The sequence below is a fragment of the Brachypodium distachyon genome, chromosome 3 (assembly GCF_000005505.3).
Source record: "Brachypodium distachyon strain Bd21 chromosome 3, Brachypodium_distachyon_v3.0, whole genome shotgun sequence".
In the NCBI taxonomy this organism is placed as follows: Eukaryota; Viridiplantae; Streptophyta; class Magnoliopsida; order Poales; family Poaceae; genus Brachypodium; species Brachypodium distachyon.
This window is the reverse complement of record NC_016133.3, coordinates 27,226,109-27,242,218: the sequence shown is the minus strand read 5'-3', so window position 1 is coordinate 27,242,218 and position 16,110 is coordinate 27,226,109. Positions and strand designations below refer to the sequence as shown.

At 47.9% G+C, this 16,110-nt stretch overlaps 1 protein-coding gene, 1 long non-coding RNA gene and 1 pseudogene across 2 annotated transcripts; 2 read left to right on the top strand and 1 right to left on the bottom strand.

The window, feature by feature from the left end:
• Positions 1 to 1,132: 1,132 nt before the first annotated feature.
• Positions 1,133 to 3,577, top strand: LOC100823593 (pentatricopeptide repeat-containing protein At5g08510). Its single transcript, XM_024460405.1, has one exon. The coding sequence runs from the start codon at positions 1,192 to 1,194 to the stop codon at positions 2,785 to 2,787; it is 1,596 nt and encodes a 531-aa protein (XP_024316173.1). The 5' UTR covers positions 1,133 to 1,191; the 3' UTR covers positions 2,788 to 3,577.
• Positions 3,578 to 9,215: 5,638 nt separating this feature from the next.
• LOC104583648 lies at positions 9,216 to 10,081 on the bottom strand. Its single transcript, XR_001406798.2, has 2 exons — positions 9,973 to 10,081; positions 9,216 to 9,829 (listed from the first exon to the last, which is right to left on the bottom strand). It is a non-coding gene; the product is annotated as an uncharacterized LOC104583648 (long non-coding RNA).
• A 2,613-nt stretch (positions 10,082 to 12,694) lies between these two features.
• On the top strand, positions 12,695 to 13,958 carry LOC100837274 (annotated as a pseudogene).
• The last annotated feature ends 2,152 nt before the right edge of the window (positions 13,959 to 16,110 follow it).

Here is a 16,110-nt window from a genome sequence, read left to right as displayed (position 1 = left end):
TGCTAACGTTTTAAAATTTTCAGCTGCAAAATGAGTGCAACTATAATTTTTTCAACTGTAATTTTTTAAATTGATACTATCCAAAAAAAAAGTTGTGTAGATTTTTTTTTGCGTTATGTATTGGTCTTGCAACCATATAAGATGATGTTCCGTGATCTAAAAACCTGCTGCCACTATGAGAGGATCGTTTTAGGAGGATGCTAAGGGAGGGCTTTGTTTTTTCTTTTTAGCAATGTGCGATTGATAGTTTCAGCCTAAACAATTGCATATAAATTTCATGTGCAATTTCTAAAAATGCACATAAATTTCAGGTGCAATTTTTAAAGTTGCACATTAATTTTTACCTGCAATTTTCGAAGCTGCACATTAAGTTTCACGCGCAATTTTTATAATTAAAATTGCACATAAAATTAGATGTTAATTTTTAAAGTTGCACATTCAAGTTAAATATTACTAAGGTAATTTTTTTTCTTTTATAGGACTAAAATCCAAATACTAGCTAAAATACTCTCACAAAGTCCTTAAACAGGCCGAAGCCCACCAAGAAGACCATGAGCTACTCTCACCACATAGATCAATGGGATCGGAGGAATTGATCGATCGATTTAGGTGGCAGAACGTACATACTGCTCGTGGACTAAGAAACGGTTGTTTCTCAGTCAACTGTGCCGTAGCCTCTTCCAAAAAAAAAGTCACACATCGTCATGTACACTAAATTTCTAAAACATTTGTCCTCATATGCCCGTCTCAGAGGACTTATTTTTTACCAATGCAAGTCATTTTTTTCACGCTTTCGCAACCACATTCATTCCCTTTTAATATACAAAAAACAGTAGCCAGAGTAAGTTGAGAATCAGATAAATATGACATCATAACAGAAATAGGAACGAACAGTAAAACGCCAATCAATCATGCTGCTCCAGCAGCAGGCTAAACTATTAATATTGCTCCAGTAAAAAAGATGGTCTGTTGAATGACATCGTCGCTCCTTCCTAACAATTCCATGCCACGTGGCCACCATTAGTGGTTGGATTTTAGCTTTAGTCTAAGCATCTCTTTACTTTACTATTTATCCAATCATACCCCTGGATATTTTGAAATTGCATTTTACACCTTGAACGTACGTTCTTCTATGAGGCTCGCAGTCGTAGGCCGTGGACGAAATCAGATCGCATCGCGGCCGCCCGATCGATGCACCCGCTTACCCTGTCCTCCACCGCGCTCCTCCGCCTCATCAAGTCGCTGTCGCCGGCGACGCCGCGGGCGCACCTCTCGGCCTCCGGTATCCACTGTCTCCTCTTCAAAGCTGGGCTCCTCCACGCTGGGGCGCACCTTCCCACGGCGCTATTATCCGCGTACGGTGCGCTCGGTCGTTCGGGCCATGCTCGGGACCTGTTCGATGAAATGCCTAACCAGAGCCTCGTCGCGCGCACTGCCATGGCGCGTGCCCACGCGGTGTCCGGGCAGGCGGCCCAGGCTCTGGATTTGTTCCAGGACATGATCGCGGACGGCTTCATGCCAGACAATGTTGCCCTGGCGGTTGTGCTTGCCGCTTGCCACGGAGCTGGTTCTTGTACGGCCAGGAGGAGCCCAGGCAGGATGGTCCATGCTTTCATAGTGGCCTGTGGCATTGAGCCTGATGTGTTCGTATCTACCGAACTTATTAGGGTCTATGGGGAGCGCGGTGAGATGACTGTTGCTAGGAGAGTTTTTGACAGCATGCCAACGAAGAGTACCATTGCTTGGAACACCATGGTGCACCAGTATGTTAGGAATAAAGATATTGAGGCTGCATATCGGCTCTTTCTTGCGATGCCAAGGAGGGATGTGGTATCATGGAACACAGTGATAGCCGGGTATTGCCTGGTTGGTCGGTGCAAGGAGGCATTAGGGTTATTCCGTCAGATGGTATCTCCATCATCATGTACGGTGCACCCAAATGGGCCTACAATGAGCACTGTCCTTAGTGCTTGTGCAGGTGCAGGTTGCTTGGAGACTGGGATTTGGGTCCATCTGTATATTGACAAGAATCAGATGAATGACAACGGCACATTGGATAGATGCTTGATAGACATGTACGCCAAATGCGGAAGCATTGACAAGGCCTTACAAGTGTTCGAGAAGGCACCTGGGAAGAGGGACTTGTACTCATGGACAACCGTTATCTGTGGACTTGCAATGCATGGTCGGGCCAATGATGTGTTGCGGATGTTTAGCATGATGCAAGATAGTGGTATGTGCCCTGATGATGTTACATTTGTGGGTGTCTTAAACGCCTGTGCACATGGAGGGTTGGTAGACGAAGGTCTTCACCACTTTTACTCCATGCAGGAGAAATATAGAATAACACCCAAGATTGAGCACTATGGTTGTATGATCGATCTTCTTGGCCGCGTTGGGCGATTGCCAGAAGCATATAGGATGATACAAACAATGCCAATGAAGCCTAACATGGTAATATGGGGAGCTTTCTTGAGTGCATGCAAAGTTCATAGCAGTGTGGAACTTGGTGAGATTGCGGCAGCAGAAGTCACTAGGTTGGACCCAGATGACCCTTGGGCAAGGGTGATGATGTCCAGCATGTATGCAAAAGCCCAGGATTGGAGCGGTCTTGCCAGGGAGAGGAGGGAGATGAACAGTTTGCAGATGAAGAAGACTCCAGGGTGCAGCTCGGTCGCGCTTGATGGTGAGGTGCATGAGTTTGTCGCCGGTGGCAATCAGCATCCTCTGTGTGCTGAGATCTGCTCTGTACTGGAGACTGTTGAGGCACAGTCACATACAGGTTGAGGCATGTGCGGTTCTTCTAGTGGAGGTTTTCGTTCTTCTGGCTGATTTTGGCGTACGAGGCATTGACGGTGAAGATTTATTGTGCGTTCACTAGGCAGTGCTGAGTTGCTTCATTTGCACTTCGGCATGCAGAGGACCTGAGAAAAGATCAGTTGATTTCTAGGTCATATTGCGCAATGCTCATGAAGTTACACTGCAAGCGCCGAGTAAACGTTGAAGTTGTTATTGCCAATGCACACAATTCAGTATCAATTTGGTGAAGCTAAGATGCCTGAGCTGGAAGCTGAGTTCAACATCCCAGATTTTTGTAGCATATTCTTGAAGAAGCCAAGACATGCTATGCTGTACAAGCTGTTAAGCTCATCATGATTGCTGAAATGGGGATGCCACAATTGCATTGTTGCAGGAGAAAAATCTTATTTAGGTGACAACCGATGCAGCAGTGAGGTATAGAAGGAAAAATCCTACTGGCTACTGCAGTACTGCTGAATCGAATGGATTCTGGACATTGGTTTCACTGTTTGGTTTCAGTGGTGTTTATTATTCAATGCTATTGCCAATCTGGAAAACTGGTAAACTTTAGAAACCACTGCACTGTGGTAGACTGTGAAGTCAATACCATAGCAGTTTCGGTCCAAGAGGACAAATTACTTAACCTGTTTATTAAGGTAGTGTGCGGCAGTTTTTTATTTTGGAAGGAAAGAAGATATCATTAAGGTCCCGCTTGGGAGGTATGGAAATATAAACCCGTGGAAACACTTTCAGGTGTGTTATACTTGCCCCTTGAAAAGCTCTCATATACACAGCTACTATTATAGTTGACCCAGAGAAAACCATAAAATAAATTACAATCAGTTTGGATGGCGGCAGCAATCACCTCAGGGCTCAGGGTAGTCGCATGGCCAAATCCCTACAATCTCTACGCTTGGGCAGTTCGTGGGCGGTGCGCTCGATGTTTTGGTTTCATTTAGTCTGGCCTTGTTTGCATGTATGTTTATGTGTTTCCTGCCTTCTGCATGAAAAAAAAAGGTACACAAGTTGTCGCAAAGCTGTCGAGGTTAAAGGAAAAGGGAGTGTAAATGGGATATTCACGGGGAAGGTTTGAGGAAGACGGCGGCCCAGTAGGCGACGCATCTTCGGTTGTTTTTATCTGATCGTTTTGTGGCGTCGTCTCCGGTCTGGCCCAGGTAAAAAAGAAAGCTGCGGACTAATGTTTGGGGGATCATAGCTTTTTTAATGGGCTTGAAACGTTTACTGAGATGGACCTATATGCGATCGTTCTGGGTGTGATTTTTTTTTCAGAATATCTGCAACATGCGATCGGATGGGGTCTGCGGTGTGGGTCAGGTAGGGACAGTGGATGCTTACTGCGGAATGGAAGGATTGAAAAAAAAAGAATAAACAATTGGGATGCGCCGGGTACGCGACGTTTGTCGGGCTTACGTATGTATGGGCCTCCTTTTCTATCCAAAGGATGCTTGCTGTCCTTCCCGCTTATGCTATGGTTTCAAGGACACGTCGGTGTCTTAATTCATGGTGCGATCCTAACATGATGTCCGATGATAGTAACAACTTGCTGCTATTTTATATTTTTTGGGGTGTTTGATTGTTGCTGAGAGTTTTCTTATTGCTTGTGGTGTGCGCGTTTGGTACTGTCTCAATGTAGCTGCCCTGTGCTAGAGAAATAATCTCGCGGGCTTGCATTCCTTGCGTGATGGCGCAGCTTCAGAGCGCGCGTTGTTATATGTGATTTAATGTGATGTGTGTGGGATGAAGCCGCACGATATATGTGATTTATTATTTGTTCGTTTGTTTAGCCTGGTTGTACGGATAGCTTCGTGCTTAGTGTGCTCGATCTATACGATATCGATTGACGGTCTTGCGTTCTGGATGGACCAAAAAAAGGAAAAAAAAAGGACCCAATGCCTGCGCCGGGCCCAAAACGATTTGTGCTTGGTGCGGGCGCCCGAGGGGCCTTCACAACGGCTCGGTACAACGGTGACATGTGATGGGCCTTTGCTGTGTGGCATCCGGCCTGTTTCGGTAATCTAGAGTGTTCCGTCCTTCCGACGAGGAGAGCCAGCCAAGCCTATAATATGAGCGACCATGGTCTTGTTGCTTCCCATTGTTCACTCGCTGATGCTACATTTCTACTGCAGCTTCTTCCGCCTTTCTTTACTATAGGTCATGGCGTCTCAGGGAGAAGGGAATGCGGTGCTTGCAGATTTGGGCGCGGTTGACGGTGTTGTGGTGCCCAGCGATCCATGGCCTGCGCAGTTGAGGGAGAGTTTGATACGGTACACAAGATCTGTTCAAGATGCTATCGCCATGCAGGCGAGATTCCAGATGGATGAGCATGCCTCCATTGGAACAGTACTTTCTTCTTCTTCTCTTGTTTCGGTATTTTGCGGGAGCGGGTTTATACGTGTTCTCTGTGCTTTACGTCATGTTTTATGGTGTTTTTGAGTGAAACGTATACATTCATCCGTGCATGCCTTCCTTCACATGTAAATGTGCTTTTGTTGACACTGGTTCGCATGTCTCTGTGTGGATCTGCGGATGCATGACAATGTGCCTTTTAGTACGCTGTTTTTGTTATTACAGATCTGTTTTTGTCTACCGTTTTCTTGCGATTTCTGAGTTTGAACTGTGTGTCTTTCGTCTCATGTTACTCGCGGAGGTATTTCTCTTTCGTTCTTACTACACGTTTTTCCCTTCGGGATTTAATATTTCATTTTGATGTCCTTTATCTGAATATGGGGGTTGATCCAGCGGCTGTTGTAGTACGTATGGAGGGTTTCTTCCTCCATATGCTTTGCGTAGGGGGAGGGGGGGGGGGGCGGTCGGGGGAGCTGTTTTTTTTTTGGTGTCTGGGAGTGCACAGCTGCATGCATGTTGTGTTGGCCGATGCGGCTAGGTTTGCCGGTTGCTGAGGATGTGGTGCGTCGTCTTGAGTTTGTAGCTGCGCGTCATGATCTGCTAATCGCAGATGTAGCCGATATGTCTTTCGTTTATACAGCTGTGCCAGCTTGTATGGGATCTGTTAGCTGACATCTGCATGCATGTGTGTGTGTGTTATTGAATATATGCTTCTGTTTATACTTGTACTTGGATCCATGCCTGGTTGCTGCATGCATGAGTTCTTGTGCTCTTCCATGTGTTCGTACCTTCTCGGATTTCTAGCCGATTTCTGCATCCACGTGTGTTTGTGTTCTTGGATTTTGCGGCTGGATTGTTGGGATCTGATGTGGTTATGCTGGTGTGTTTTACCTAGCGAACTAAAACTTGCTTTCATTTTATTTTTTCGACCTCTCTGCTAGGTATACCAGGTGTCAAGGATCCAGGTGGCGCGACAGCTGATAGATCAGCTCCGCCTGACACTGTTCGCCAAAGGCATGGTTCGTCAGCATGATGACAGCCTGAGGGCGTGGATGAAGGTCGAGCTGCCAGCACCGGCTACTCATCCGGAGTTTACCGTGGAGGAAATATGGGGCGACCCAGCACCAGATCGCGATGCTGCCGATGAGAAGCTAGGGGAGAGGATCATTCGGTGTTTCATGTCGAGGGTGCTGATCACTATCGATGACATAAATCTCAAGTATTTTAATAATCTCAAGTATTTTTATGGATCTCTGAGGCAGCAGCTTGATCAGGCATGCGTAGAAAATCAGGCGTTGCGTGAGCAAAACTATATCTTGTGGCAGGCGAACAATAGATTTGTTCAGCGTTTGTATCGCGTCTGCTGCAACTTCAATGATGTGTTGCCTTTCTCGGCTGGTTCGTCCGTACTCGCCGGTATGGCCCTTTCACCTGGCGTGCTGCAATGTTCCGGTGGGACACCTCCAGTAAGCCGGCAGGAGGAGCTGGCTGACGCTCTCTTGCGTTTGCTCTTCGACTACGACGACGGCAACGAAGCGCTGTAAGTTAGCAATTTTATTAATGCAAGTTCTCCTGTGAGGTGCTTTTTCGTTGTTGTTCCTAACTTCGATCTTGATTTTCACTTTCCAAGGTGAGCGGCTGTTGGAAGCCTTTTGTGTTGAAGCGGCCTGGGCGATCAACGGAGTATGTGCCATGCTGATTGTATGTGCGTGCTGGTGTGTGCTAGACGTCAGAAGAGTCGTCATATCGTAGTTAATGTGTTGCGCAGTTTGTGTTCTGTCTTTAGAGTCGAGTCTGTAAGCTCTGAGTTGGTCCTGCTGGGGTGTTCCGTGCAGGGCGACCTGGTGTAGTGGTAGTGTGTTCTGTTCTTCCGTTTGTACTTGTTTCCATGCGTCCGAAGGAAAGGCTACATGACCTTTCTATAGCTGTCGTGTTGCTTGTTTGTGCTAGAACGACAAGCCGTGGATCTGTGCGATTGTGTTTGTGTTCGCTTGTGTTTGTCGCACTATGTTATGCATTGTCTTGTCTCTAAGCCATCAGTTTCTTTCTTCTAGAGTAGTAAAATAATCAACGCTGTTCTTTCTTGCATGGGCCGGCGGTTGCTTAATGCGTTAGGCAAGTAGTATATATGGCAGTATTGTTCAGTCAACGGAAGATCCAAGGGACGAAATGTACTGCCGTTCGTTCCTGACATGTCGACATAGGCGGTAAGTGCTGTAGGGTCGGTTGAGGCACCTCATTTTGAACTAGCCACGTGTAGCGTTGCATGCGCGGGATCCCCACACGTGCATGCCTTCGTGATGTAATCTTCTTACGCGTGCCCAGCGCGCTGTCTCAGGCGGTTCCTTCGCTAGGTTTTCCATTCGTCTGAGTATGCAGCGGATTCTTTTGTTGCCTATATATGTGTTCGCCCAACCCGCTCCAGTTTCGCCAATGCGGTGGGATACAGTGGGATTTATTCTGATCGGTCTGGTCGTCTGCGTCTGCTGGAACCTTTTTTTTGTTACAGTTGGTGCACGCTTTCACGTGACCTGAAATTTGTGGTTACATTAATTAATCAGATGCTGCATGTTGCAGGGATGTCTTCATCGTCGCCGGAGGAGCATGACTACAAGATGTTGGTTAATGAAATAGATGAAGAAGATGAGCGCCTTGGTTTTGACCTGGGACTGCCTCCGAAACCTCTTGGTGAGTTGTTTGGTGGAGGTTTGCCATTTTGTACATGTTTGTTTGATCATTTTTTTTATTCCGTCATGTTTTGGGGAGTACTGTGTGGTTGGACGTTCGTTTTCACTTGCAGAACTGTAATTCTTTGCGATGTATGCAGAGAGAACGAGAACAATACGGATTAGCCGTAAATTAATTCTAGGGGAGATTTTAAGAGAGTTAGGAGCGGCGGCACCGGTCTACAGTGTGAGCTGGCGGGACTCAGGGTTTTATGTTATGCTAAAGGCTGGCGTTCCTAAATTACGTGAGGGTATGAACTTGGCGGACACTTGGATATACAGTGACGGACCGTGGCAAACTGCGCGCGATGCAAAAGAGGAGGCCGCTCGCAGAATGATCAACTGCCTCAAAAGGAAGCACGATTTCGAAGTGGACGATGCTAACTGGCCAGATAAATATCTATGTTGCTCTGGTCGTTTTAACTGCGTGATGGAGCTGCGGAAGGTGAAAGAAGAGAACGCTGAATTGAAGAATACAGTTGAGTATTTACGTCAGGGATGGAAGGCCACATTAGGTGAACTAAGTATCATTCACAATATGGCGTACGCAACATGCTGCACGGCGTTCGAAGCCTATACGGCAGACACGTCTGATGCTATATCTGGTGTCTTGAGTATCGCTACGGATTTAGAGTGTCAGGCTGGCAGAGCATTGGCGGAAGCAACGAGCGCCTTCGATGACGCTCCCAAGGACCGACTGTAGTAGGTTTTCTGTTATGGAAGGGGCAAAGGTGTTTGTCCATGCTATCGGAAGCATTTCCGTCGTTTGTAATGTTTATGGTTTGTCTAAATGTTTAAGTGTTTTCGTATTATTAGGATGTACTAACGAGTCTTCGCACCGTCCTTACTGATTTGGTTACTTTTTGGGGGGTTCGTTGTATTCGATTGTGCAGCATGTAATGGTTTTGCGTAGAACGTCCGTCCGTGAAATTTGTTTACGATTGTTCCCAACGATCATTTCTTCTGACTTTCGCTGTTGATCGGACAAATGAGATGTGCAGCGTCCAGGCGTACACGTGTTCCTTAGGTGGATGACGGGAGCAGGTCCGGGACCACATGGAGTGACGCCAGCGCGTCCGGAACGGAAGACCGCATTTAAGTGCACATGACACATTTTCGATCGCAGCCCATGTTTACGTTTTGGTAATCAACAGGCGTAGCCCATCATTCAGCTCAGTTGCCAGCGCCCTAGCTGGAGGTAACAAATCTCCGATGTGATGCGTCAACCCATCCATGCCCCAACGGCAGGCCCCCCTGTCGAAAAAAAAGAAAAAAGAAAAATAAAATAATAATAATTGAGGATTAAGATAGTACAACGTTGTGTGACGAGAACCCCTAGCAGAATCTTTGATGTTGTTAGAGAATATATACAATGTTTTGTACGTGCTTCAGAACGACCATATATAGATTGTTGAATCGTATCTTCATTTACATTTACTGTCGCCTGAATCCATGAAACCAACTCGCGAATATCGCGCGCTGCGCATGTTTCCCCAAATGGACTTGCAGAATCATTAGAGCCCTCCGCCTTGCGAGAGCACATGTCTTCGCACTTGTTCTTCACTGTCTGAAGATTATCTAGGGCTCGGCCCCATCCTTTCTCCAAAAAAGATGACTTCTGCAAAGCCTCACGGTGGACACGCAGCATGGCATCCATACACAGCCGTCTCATAGCAAAGCTTCCCGGCATTTGCTAAACCGAGAACGGTTTATGTCGTCGAAACGAACGCCGTGTTCAGCCCTGAGAATACGAATCATGCATTCCGCGGCTTTCTCTTCTGCCTTCTGAACGCCTGAAGTATGACGGCCAGACGCCTTAAGAACCCACGAACATCCTTCGTGACAGCATAGGCAAACAGCTACCTCCACCGTGCTGACAAAAGAACCATCAGTACGGCTGGTAACATAGATCGGAGGAGAAGTCGCTAGCTGCTTAACTGCCTCCGCGAGAACCAGGCATCGAGGTACACGAACAATGCATCGTTGGACGGAAGAAAGGATGCATAAGACTTGGGCAAACATGAAAACGAACAAAATGGATGGCAGGCAGAATGAAATGACAAAAAACGTCAGTTCTTACCGATACCTTCGGATGCCATAACAGAGGCGAGGTGGAGATGAGACGAAATTTTATCACTTCTCGGTGGTACAAAGAAGAGCAAGAAATGACTCCAAAGCACAGACGGGTCTCCTTTATACATAGCAGACGTGCCTCTACCGCCTTCGACGGTGTTTGCTGCATGAACACGGAACTTTGCTTCGCTGGACAGGTGGCCATAATGATAGCTGTCGCTAGACACGTCTCTTCTGCACACGTAAATGAATGGGTCTTTGTCCCGACACACATGCAAGGGAAAATAAAATCCGGTTGGTGCATAGCGGGTGCCCACCTCGCAAGGAATCCGATAAGTGTGAATGGAATAATATTTGTGAATTAGGCAACGGGTACTTAACCATGGCACATCAGGGACGTAAATTTGGATGCTCTGCAAAATAAAAAGGAAAATACAAACAATAACGGTAGCAGGCTCTTTCGACCGCGCGGCGGAGCGCGCCACACCGTCTAGTACACTAACGTTCTTGTCATCTACCTACATTTGCATGAATATGGTTCACATTGTTGATCAATGCTCACGCGATGCTTTTACAATTTCTTTCACTGGCTGTCGCATTGTTCGAGAGCGGCCACCACGTGCAGGGATTGTGTTATGGCATAGCTTCAGTTCCTCAGAAGGTTCGCTGGAGGATTGCAACAAACTCCCTGGTAGTCCAATCAAACCAAACCGCTGGCGACGCAAACTCTTTGCAGATTCTATCTCCTCCATCTGTGGTGCTGAACCTGAGGATTTCGTGTTGAGCTACATTTTCTCTCCTACTTCGTTGCCAGTCGAGGGACTCTAAAAAGAATGAAAGTACTCCTTCCATCCAACAAAAGATGTCACAAGTTTGTCAAAATTTGAATGTATCTAAACATGACTTAGTATATAAATGCGTTCAAATTTGGTCAAAGTTGAGACATCTTTGTTGGACGAAGAGAGTACAACAGATGAAAAAAAGAAGTGAGAACTGCGATTAACCCACGCAATAAGCAGGCAAAGTATCGTATGAATCCAGCGGCTATCTGTATCCATGCATCCGATCGGTTCTTGGCCTTAGGATCAGAATCGAACTCACGTCATTAAAGCTGTGACTAATTTGCATGTAGACGCCCGCCTGGACACTAAGTTATTCCCTCTTTACAATAACCTCCCCAGACCTCTTCTTCCTCGTGTTGCCGACCCACATGACGCCATTTTTTTAGAGGAAAGCATCACGCCATTTTCCAAAGCGGCAAAACTCCTGTGATCCCCGCGACCTAATGGATCGGCTAGATTAATTAGTTGATCCATTCCTCTTTTCTTATGTTCTTAATTTCTTAAGAATCCCCAATTTCTATTGGCATGCTTACCTCGTTTCCCAACTCGAGGAGAGAAGAGGAGAAAAATGCAGGCGTCCAGCCGTCCGCTCTTCATGCCATCAATCGGACTTGTTTTCCAACTTCCAAGGCTAAGCTAAAAGGTATGCAACACAGAGGCGTGGAGCAGACTTGCGCTCCGGCATGGCTCCGACGGGGCTGCTGGCCTTGCTCTTGCTGAGTGCGGACGCACTTCCGTACCTCGGCTTCCGCCAGCCATTGCCCACCCCACAAGTTATCGATGTTGCATTAGGTGCCATGTGATCTCAACACTTATCCAGGCTAGAGATATCGATGAAGGAGATACGGTCCTTCGTACGTCCTGACGCCTCGATCGGCACTCGCCTCGCCGCGAAGGACTGGTTAAGGAATGGTCTCAGTCTCAAATATGAGTTCTTGAACATCTGAGATTTTACTCGTTTTAACCATATTGTCTCAGGGATGAAGCCTCCACTGTCTACCCAAACATGGATGGCTTGGAACGATCGCACGGGGGCGTTTGCTCAAGGAGTCGACCTGTTCAGTCAATAATGAGGCATACACGTTCCAGGAGGGTTATTGTAAATATACACTAACTTACATGTCCAGGCGGGCGTGTAAGTGCAAATTAGTCTCGGTTGCCCTGTTGTCCCTGTGATTTAATCGGATGGTCGAGTATGGCCGGATGCACGGATGTACAAATCCTCTAGATGCACACGATACGTCCCCCAATAAGCATGAGATAGGGGCACCCGCAAGCACGGGCTTAGTTTTTTTTAGAGGACACGAGCTTATGTATTTCTGTTCGTTTCATAAGCCCAGACCATATCTCCCAGGCCCAGGGCGTTTGCTCAAGGAGTCGACCTGTTCAGTCAATAATGAGGCATACACGTTCCAGGAGGGTTATTGTAAATATACACTAACTTACATGTCCAGGCGGGCGTGTAAGTGCAAATTAGTCTCGGTTGCCCTGTTGTCCCTGTGATTTAATCGGATGGTCGAGTATGGCCGGATGCACGGATGTACAAATCCTCTAGATGCACACGATACGTCCCCCAATAAGCATGAGATAGGGGCACCCGCAAGCACGGGCTTAGTTTTTTTTAGAGGACACGAGCTTATGTATTTCTGTTCGTTTCATAAGCCCAGACCATATCTCCCAGGCCCAGGGCCCATCACAAGGAAGTGTCCCGAACCTCTAAACCTTTCCCAGAACGGAAAACTTCCTCGGCTTCTTCTCCTTTCCGGCGTCCCCCACCTGGCCTCGTCAATCTCCTCCTCAATCCCCACCCTAGTCTGCAGCTCTGCTGCGCCAAAACCCTACAGCTATAGGACTAGCAACGATCCCACCGCACCAGAGCACCCAGCCATGTCGCCCGCCGCCTCCGCCTCCTCCATCGTCGCTGACACGTCCAGCGGGTTCCACCACCTGAAGATCGAAGGCTACTCAAGCCTCAAGGGCCTCCCCAGCGGAGAGTACCTCAACTCCTCCCCTTTCACCGTAGGAGGCCATCGCTGGAAGATCAACTACTACCCCAAAGGCGACCACCAGGAGAGCGCGGGCCACGTGTCCGTCTACCTCGTCCTCGACGAGAATGTCACCGAGGGAGTGATCGCGCAGTTCCAGTTTGGTTTGAGGTCCAAGAAGCGAGGGCTCTTCTTCCGCAAGAATACCAGGTCAGGGCCGCGGCTGGCAGTTGCAGGCAACATCTTTAGCCAGAGTACTCCACCTTGGGGGTATGGAAAGTTCATGAAATGGGAATCCTTGGACAGATCCGAGCTTCTCAAGGACGATTCATTCACAATCAGGTGCGACATCATGGTGCTCAACAAGGTCCGCATTGAGGGGAGTACCAAGAAAGCCGCTCCCAAGTTTGTCTCCGTGCCCCTGTCCGACTTGAACCAGCAGCTCGGTAGTCTTCTCCTCTCAGAAAAGGGTGCCGATGTGATATTCGAGGTTGATCTTGAGACATTCGCTGCACACCGGTGCGTGCTCGCAGCCCGATCGCCAGTCTTCAGTGCGGAGCTCTTTGGCTCAATGAAGGAGGGCAATATCAATGATTTGGTCCGCATAGATGACATGGAGGCGCAGGTGTTCAAGGCTTTGCTCTGTTTCGTGTACACTGACTCTTTGCCAGAGATGAAGGAAGAAGATGAAGAAACCATGTACCAGCACCTGCTTGTTACAGCGGACAAGTATAGCATGGAGAGGTTGAAGTTGATTTGTGAAGACAAGTTGTGCAGGTACATTAATGTGGGCACGGTGTGCACTGGCTGAACCGCACCACTGCCATGGGCTCAAGAGTGCATGCTTCGATTTTCTCAGCTCTCCGGCAAATCTGAGGACAGCCATGGCCAGTGACGGCTTCGAGCATCTCACCATGATCTGCCCCTCTGTTGTAAAGGAGTTGATCGCCATGTGCTCGGCACCTTAGACTCTTCTTTGTTGCTCATAATCTCATTGTGCTGGCAATGGTAATTCACTGCTTGTCGTAAGGTGGTCATAGTTTCAGCAATGGTATCCCTCGTTTGGTTTCTAGACTTTCTACACATATCCTAAATGGGCGAAGAACACGGGGAGAAGTAAGGAGTTGCAAAGTAAAGTCATTTTGTGTCTCTTTTGTTGCTTCGTTGCATGTGCCTTGCGACCTTACCGATTGATCTGGAATGACATTGTTATCATTTTGATGTGATGATTAAATCTGAATTGGTCCTGCAAGTTATCTGGTCATTATCCTCTTGCTTGCTTTAAAAGGTTTGAGGAGCCATGCGAGGCTTACTGTTTCCTCAAGACATATCATTCATGTTGTTCATGGCAAATATCTATTACATCTCTGCATGTTAATCCAGGAAAAAGTCAGGCACTTTGACATCCCCATCAGCCTTTTCTTGTTTTTTTTGCATGCATTAAAACCAAAATTTATACATTACAACACAAGGAAATTGAGATATCTTAATTCTTGAGAGCCTCTGCAGGAGAATGTGCTCCCCAAAAATAGGGAGTATCATGAAAGTTCATTGGTTTTTTTTTTAGCATCTCCAATGGGCTATTTCAAAGCTATCCAAATGTCCTATTTAGAATAAACGGACATGTAGGCCCAAAAATCAACTCCCAATGAGCTATCCCAAACGGACAATTTGTTATTTTTGTCCGCACGCATCTTCCAAACTTGTCCCAAATTTGGAGAGAAATGGGGTGTCCGCATGCCTGGTTTGTCCTGTGTCCGGGCCGGGCCCTCAAACTTTTTGTGCCGAATCGCTCGATTCCCTTCCTCTCTGCTCCTCCCCTCCCCGCCTCCCGCCTCTCCTCCGCCGCCGCCCCGCCAACCACCCACCACCTCCCCACGGTTCTCAACCGGCCTAGTGTGGCCGTGCCCGCCGCCGTCTGCTCCATCCGCCTCCCCGCCCGTGCTGCCAAGCTTTCCTCTGCAGCCGCCGCCATGCCCTCTGCCTCCTCCCAGGGCCGTCGACAGGCAGGAGCGAGGTGCACGACCAATCAGGGCCTTCAAAATTATGGGGGCACTTAGTAGTTTGGTAGAATACCGTGAAAAAAATGAAACTAAACGCTAATCACGCGGGCTGACGGGCGCACGGCATCGTACTAGGCACAACCCAATCGTCCCGCCGCCATCGACAATCCATCGCTTCATGCCTTCTTCGTTCGTCAGTCTAATCACCTCTCCTTAGCCTGGGACTAAATCATCTTTCCCCTCTATTGATCTCTCATCTGGAGCTACTGTGGACGACGCCCTCCAGCCTCTCCTCTCCGTCCGTCCGCGTCCAGGACTCCAGGAGTCCGGTGGCCCTTCTCCGCTGCTCCTAATCAATCAGGATCACTGCTCTTCACTGAAACATGTTCTTCATTGAGTAAAACCTTTCAGGATTATATAAGTGCATTCCAAGTTCTTGGGTCAAATAGCTGCTCGTCAAGCTATTGAGGTATATTTTTAGCATTATTAGTTTTTGCTATATTTTTAAATGTTGTGTGAAATAAGATATATTGTAATGGTGAAGTTATAGATGTAAATAAACTATATTCTTTAGTTATATAAAGTTGTCTAAATTTTAGAACAAAATTTTCAATTTTGCTCGGGGGCCTCCAATTCCTGGAGACGGCCCTGCCTCCACCCCCATGCCCTCGCGGGTTTTGAAAACCTTTGTGGCAGATCCGGGCAGGCACGCGGTGCGGGCCGGCGCAGTCGGCTGCGAAGCTGCACCCAGAGGCGGGAGGCCGAGCACGGGCCAGCGGCGGCAGCGGCGGGCCGGCGACCATGGAGGAGCCAAGCAGCGGCGGCGGCAGACCGGGCAGGGGCGAGCAAGACAGCAGGGCGTCGCCGGGAGGTCCTCAAACCTCTCTCTGCCATGGAGGCGGCTGATATCTGCATTTGTTGCTCAGGAAGGCGGAGCTTCTTGACCGTCGGGGAATGGATCCCATGGAGAGGTGGCCACGGCTGCAAAGTAGTCCTCTGCTCTGCCTTTTTCTATCTTCTAATCCGCACCTCCTGGTCTGGGACTTGGTTAATCGAATCAGAGCTTGGGGTTGGGAATGGATCGATTAATTGATGAGTAATTGATGGCCTTGGTGCCGCGTTCATCAGTTGCAGGGAAGAAAGCTGAGGATGATTGAGGGAGAAAAAAAAAGGACAAATAATTATTTGGGAGAGTAATTTGGGGATGTCATCGGTCACGGACATTGGGCGGACACATGTCCGCTTGCTACCCAAAAGACAGAAAGAGGACATTTGTGGACAAAATTTGAAAAGCCATTGGAGATGCTATTAGACG

What these genes read in the sequence shown, in the direction of transcription:
- LOC100823593 (XM_024460405.1), top strand. Translation starts at nt 1,192, where the DNA reads ATGCACCCGCTTACCCTGTCCTCCACCGCGCTCCTCCGCCTCATCAAG.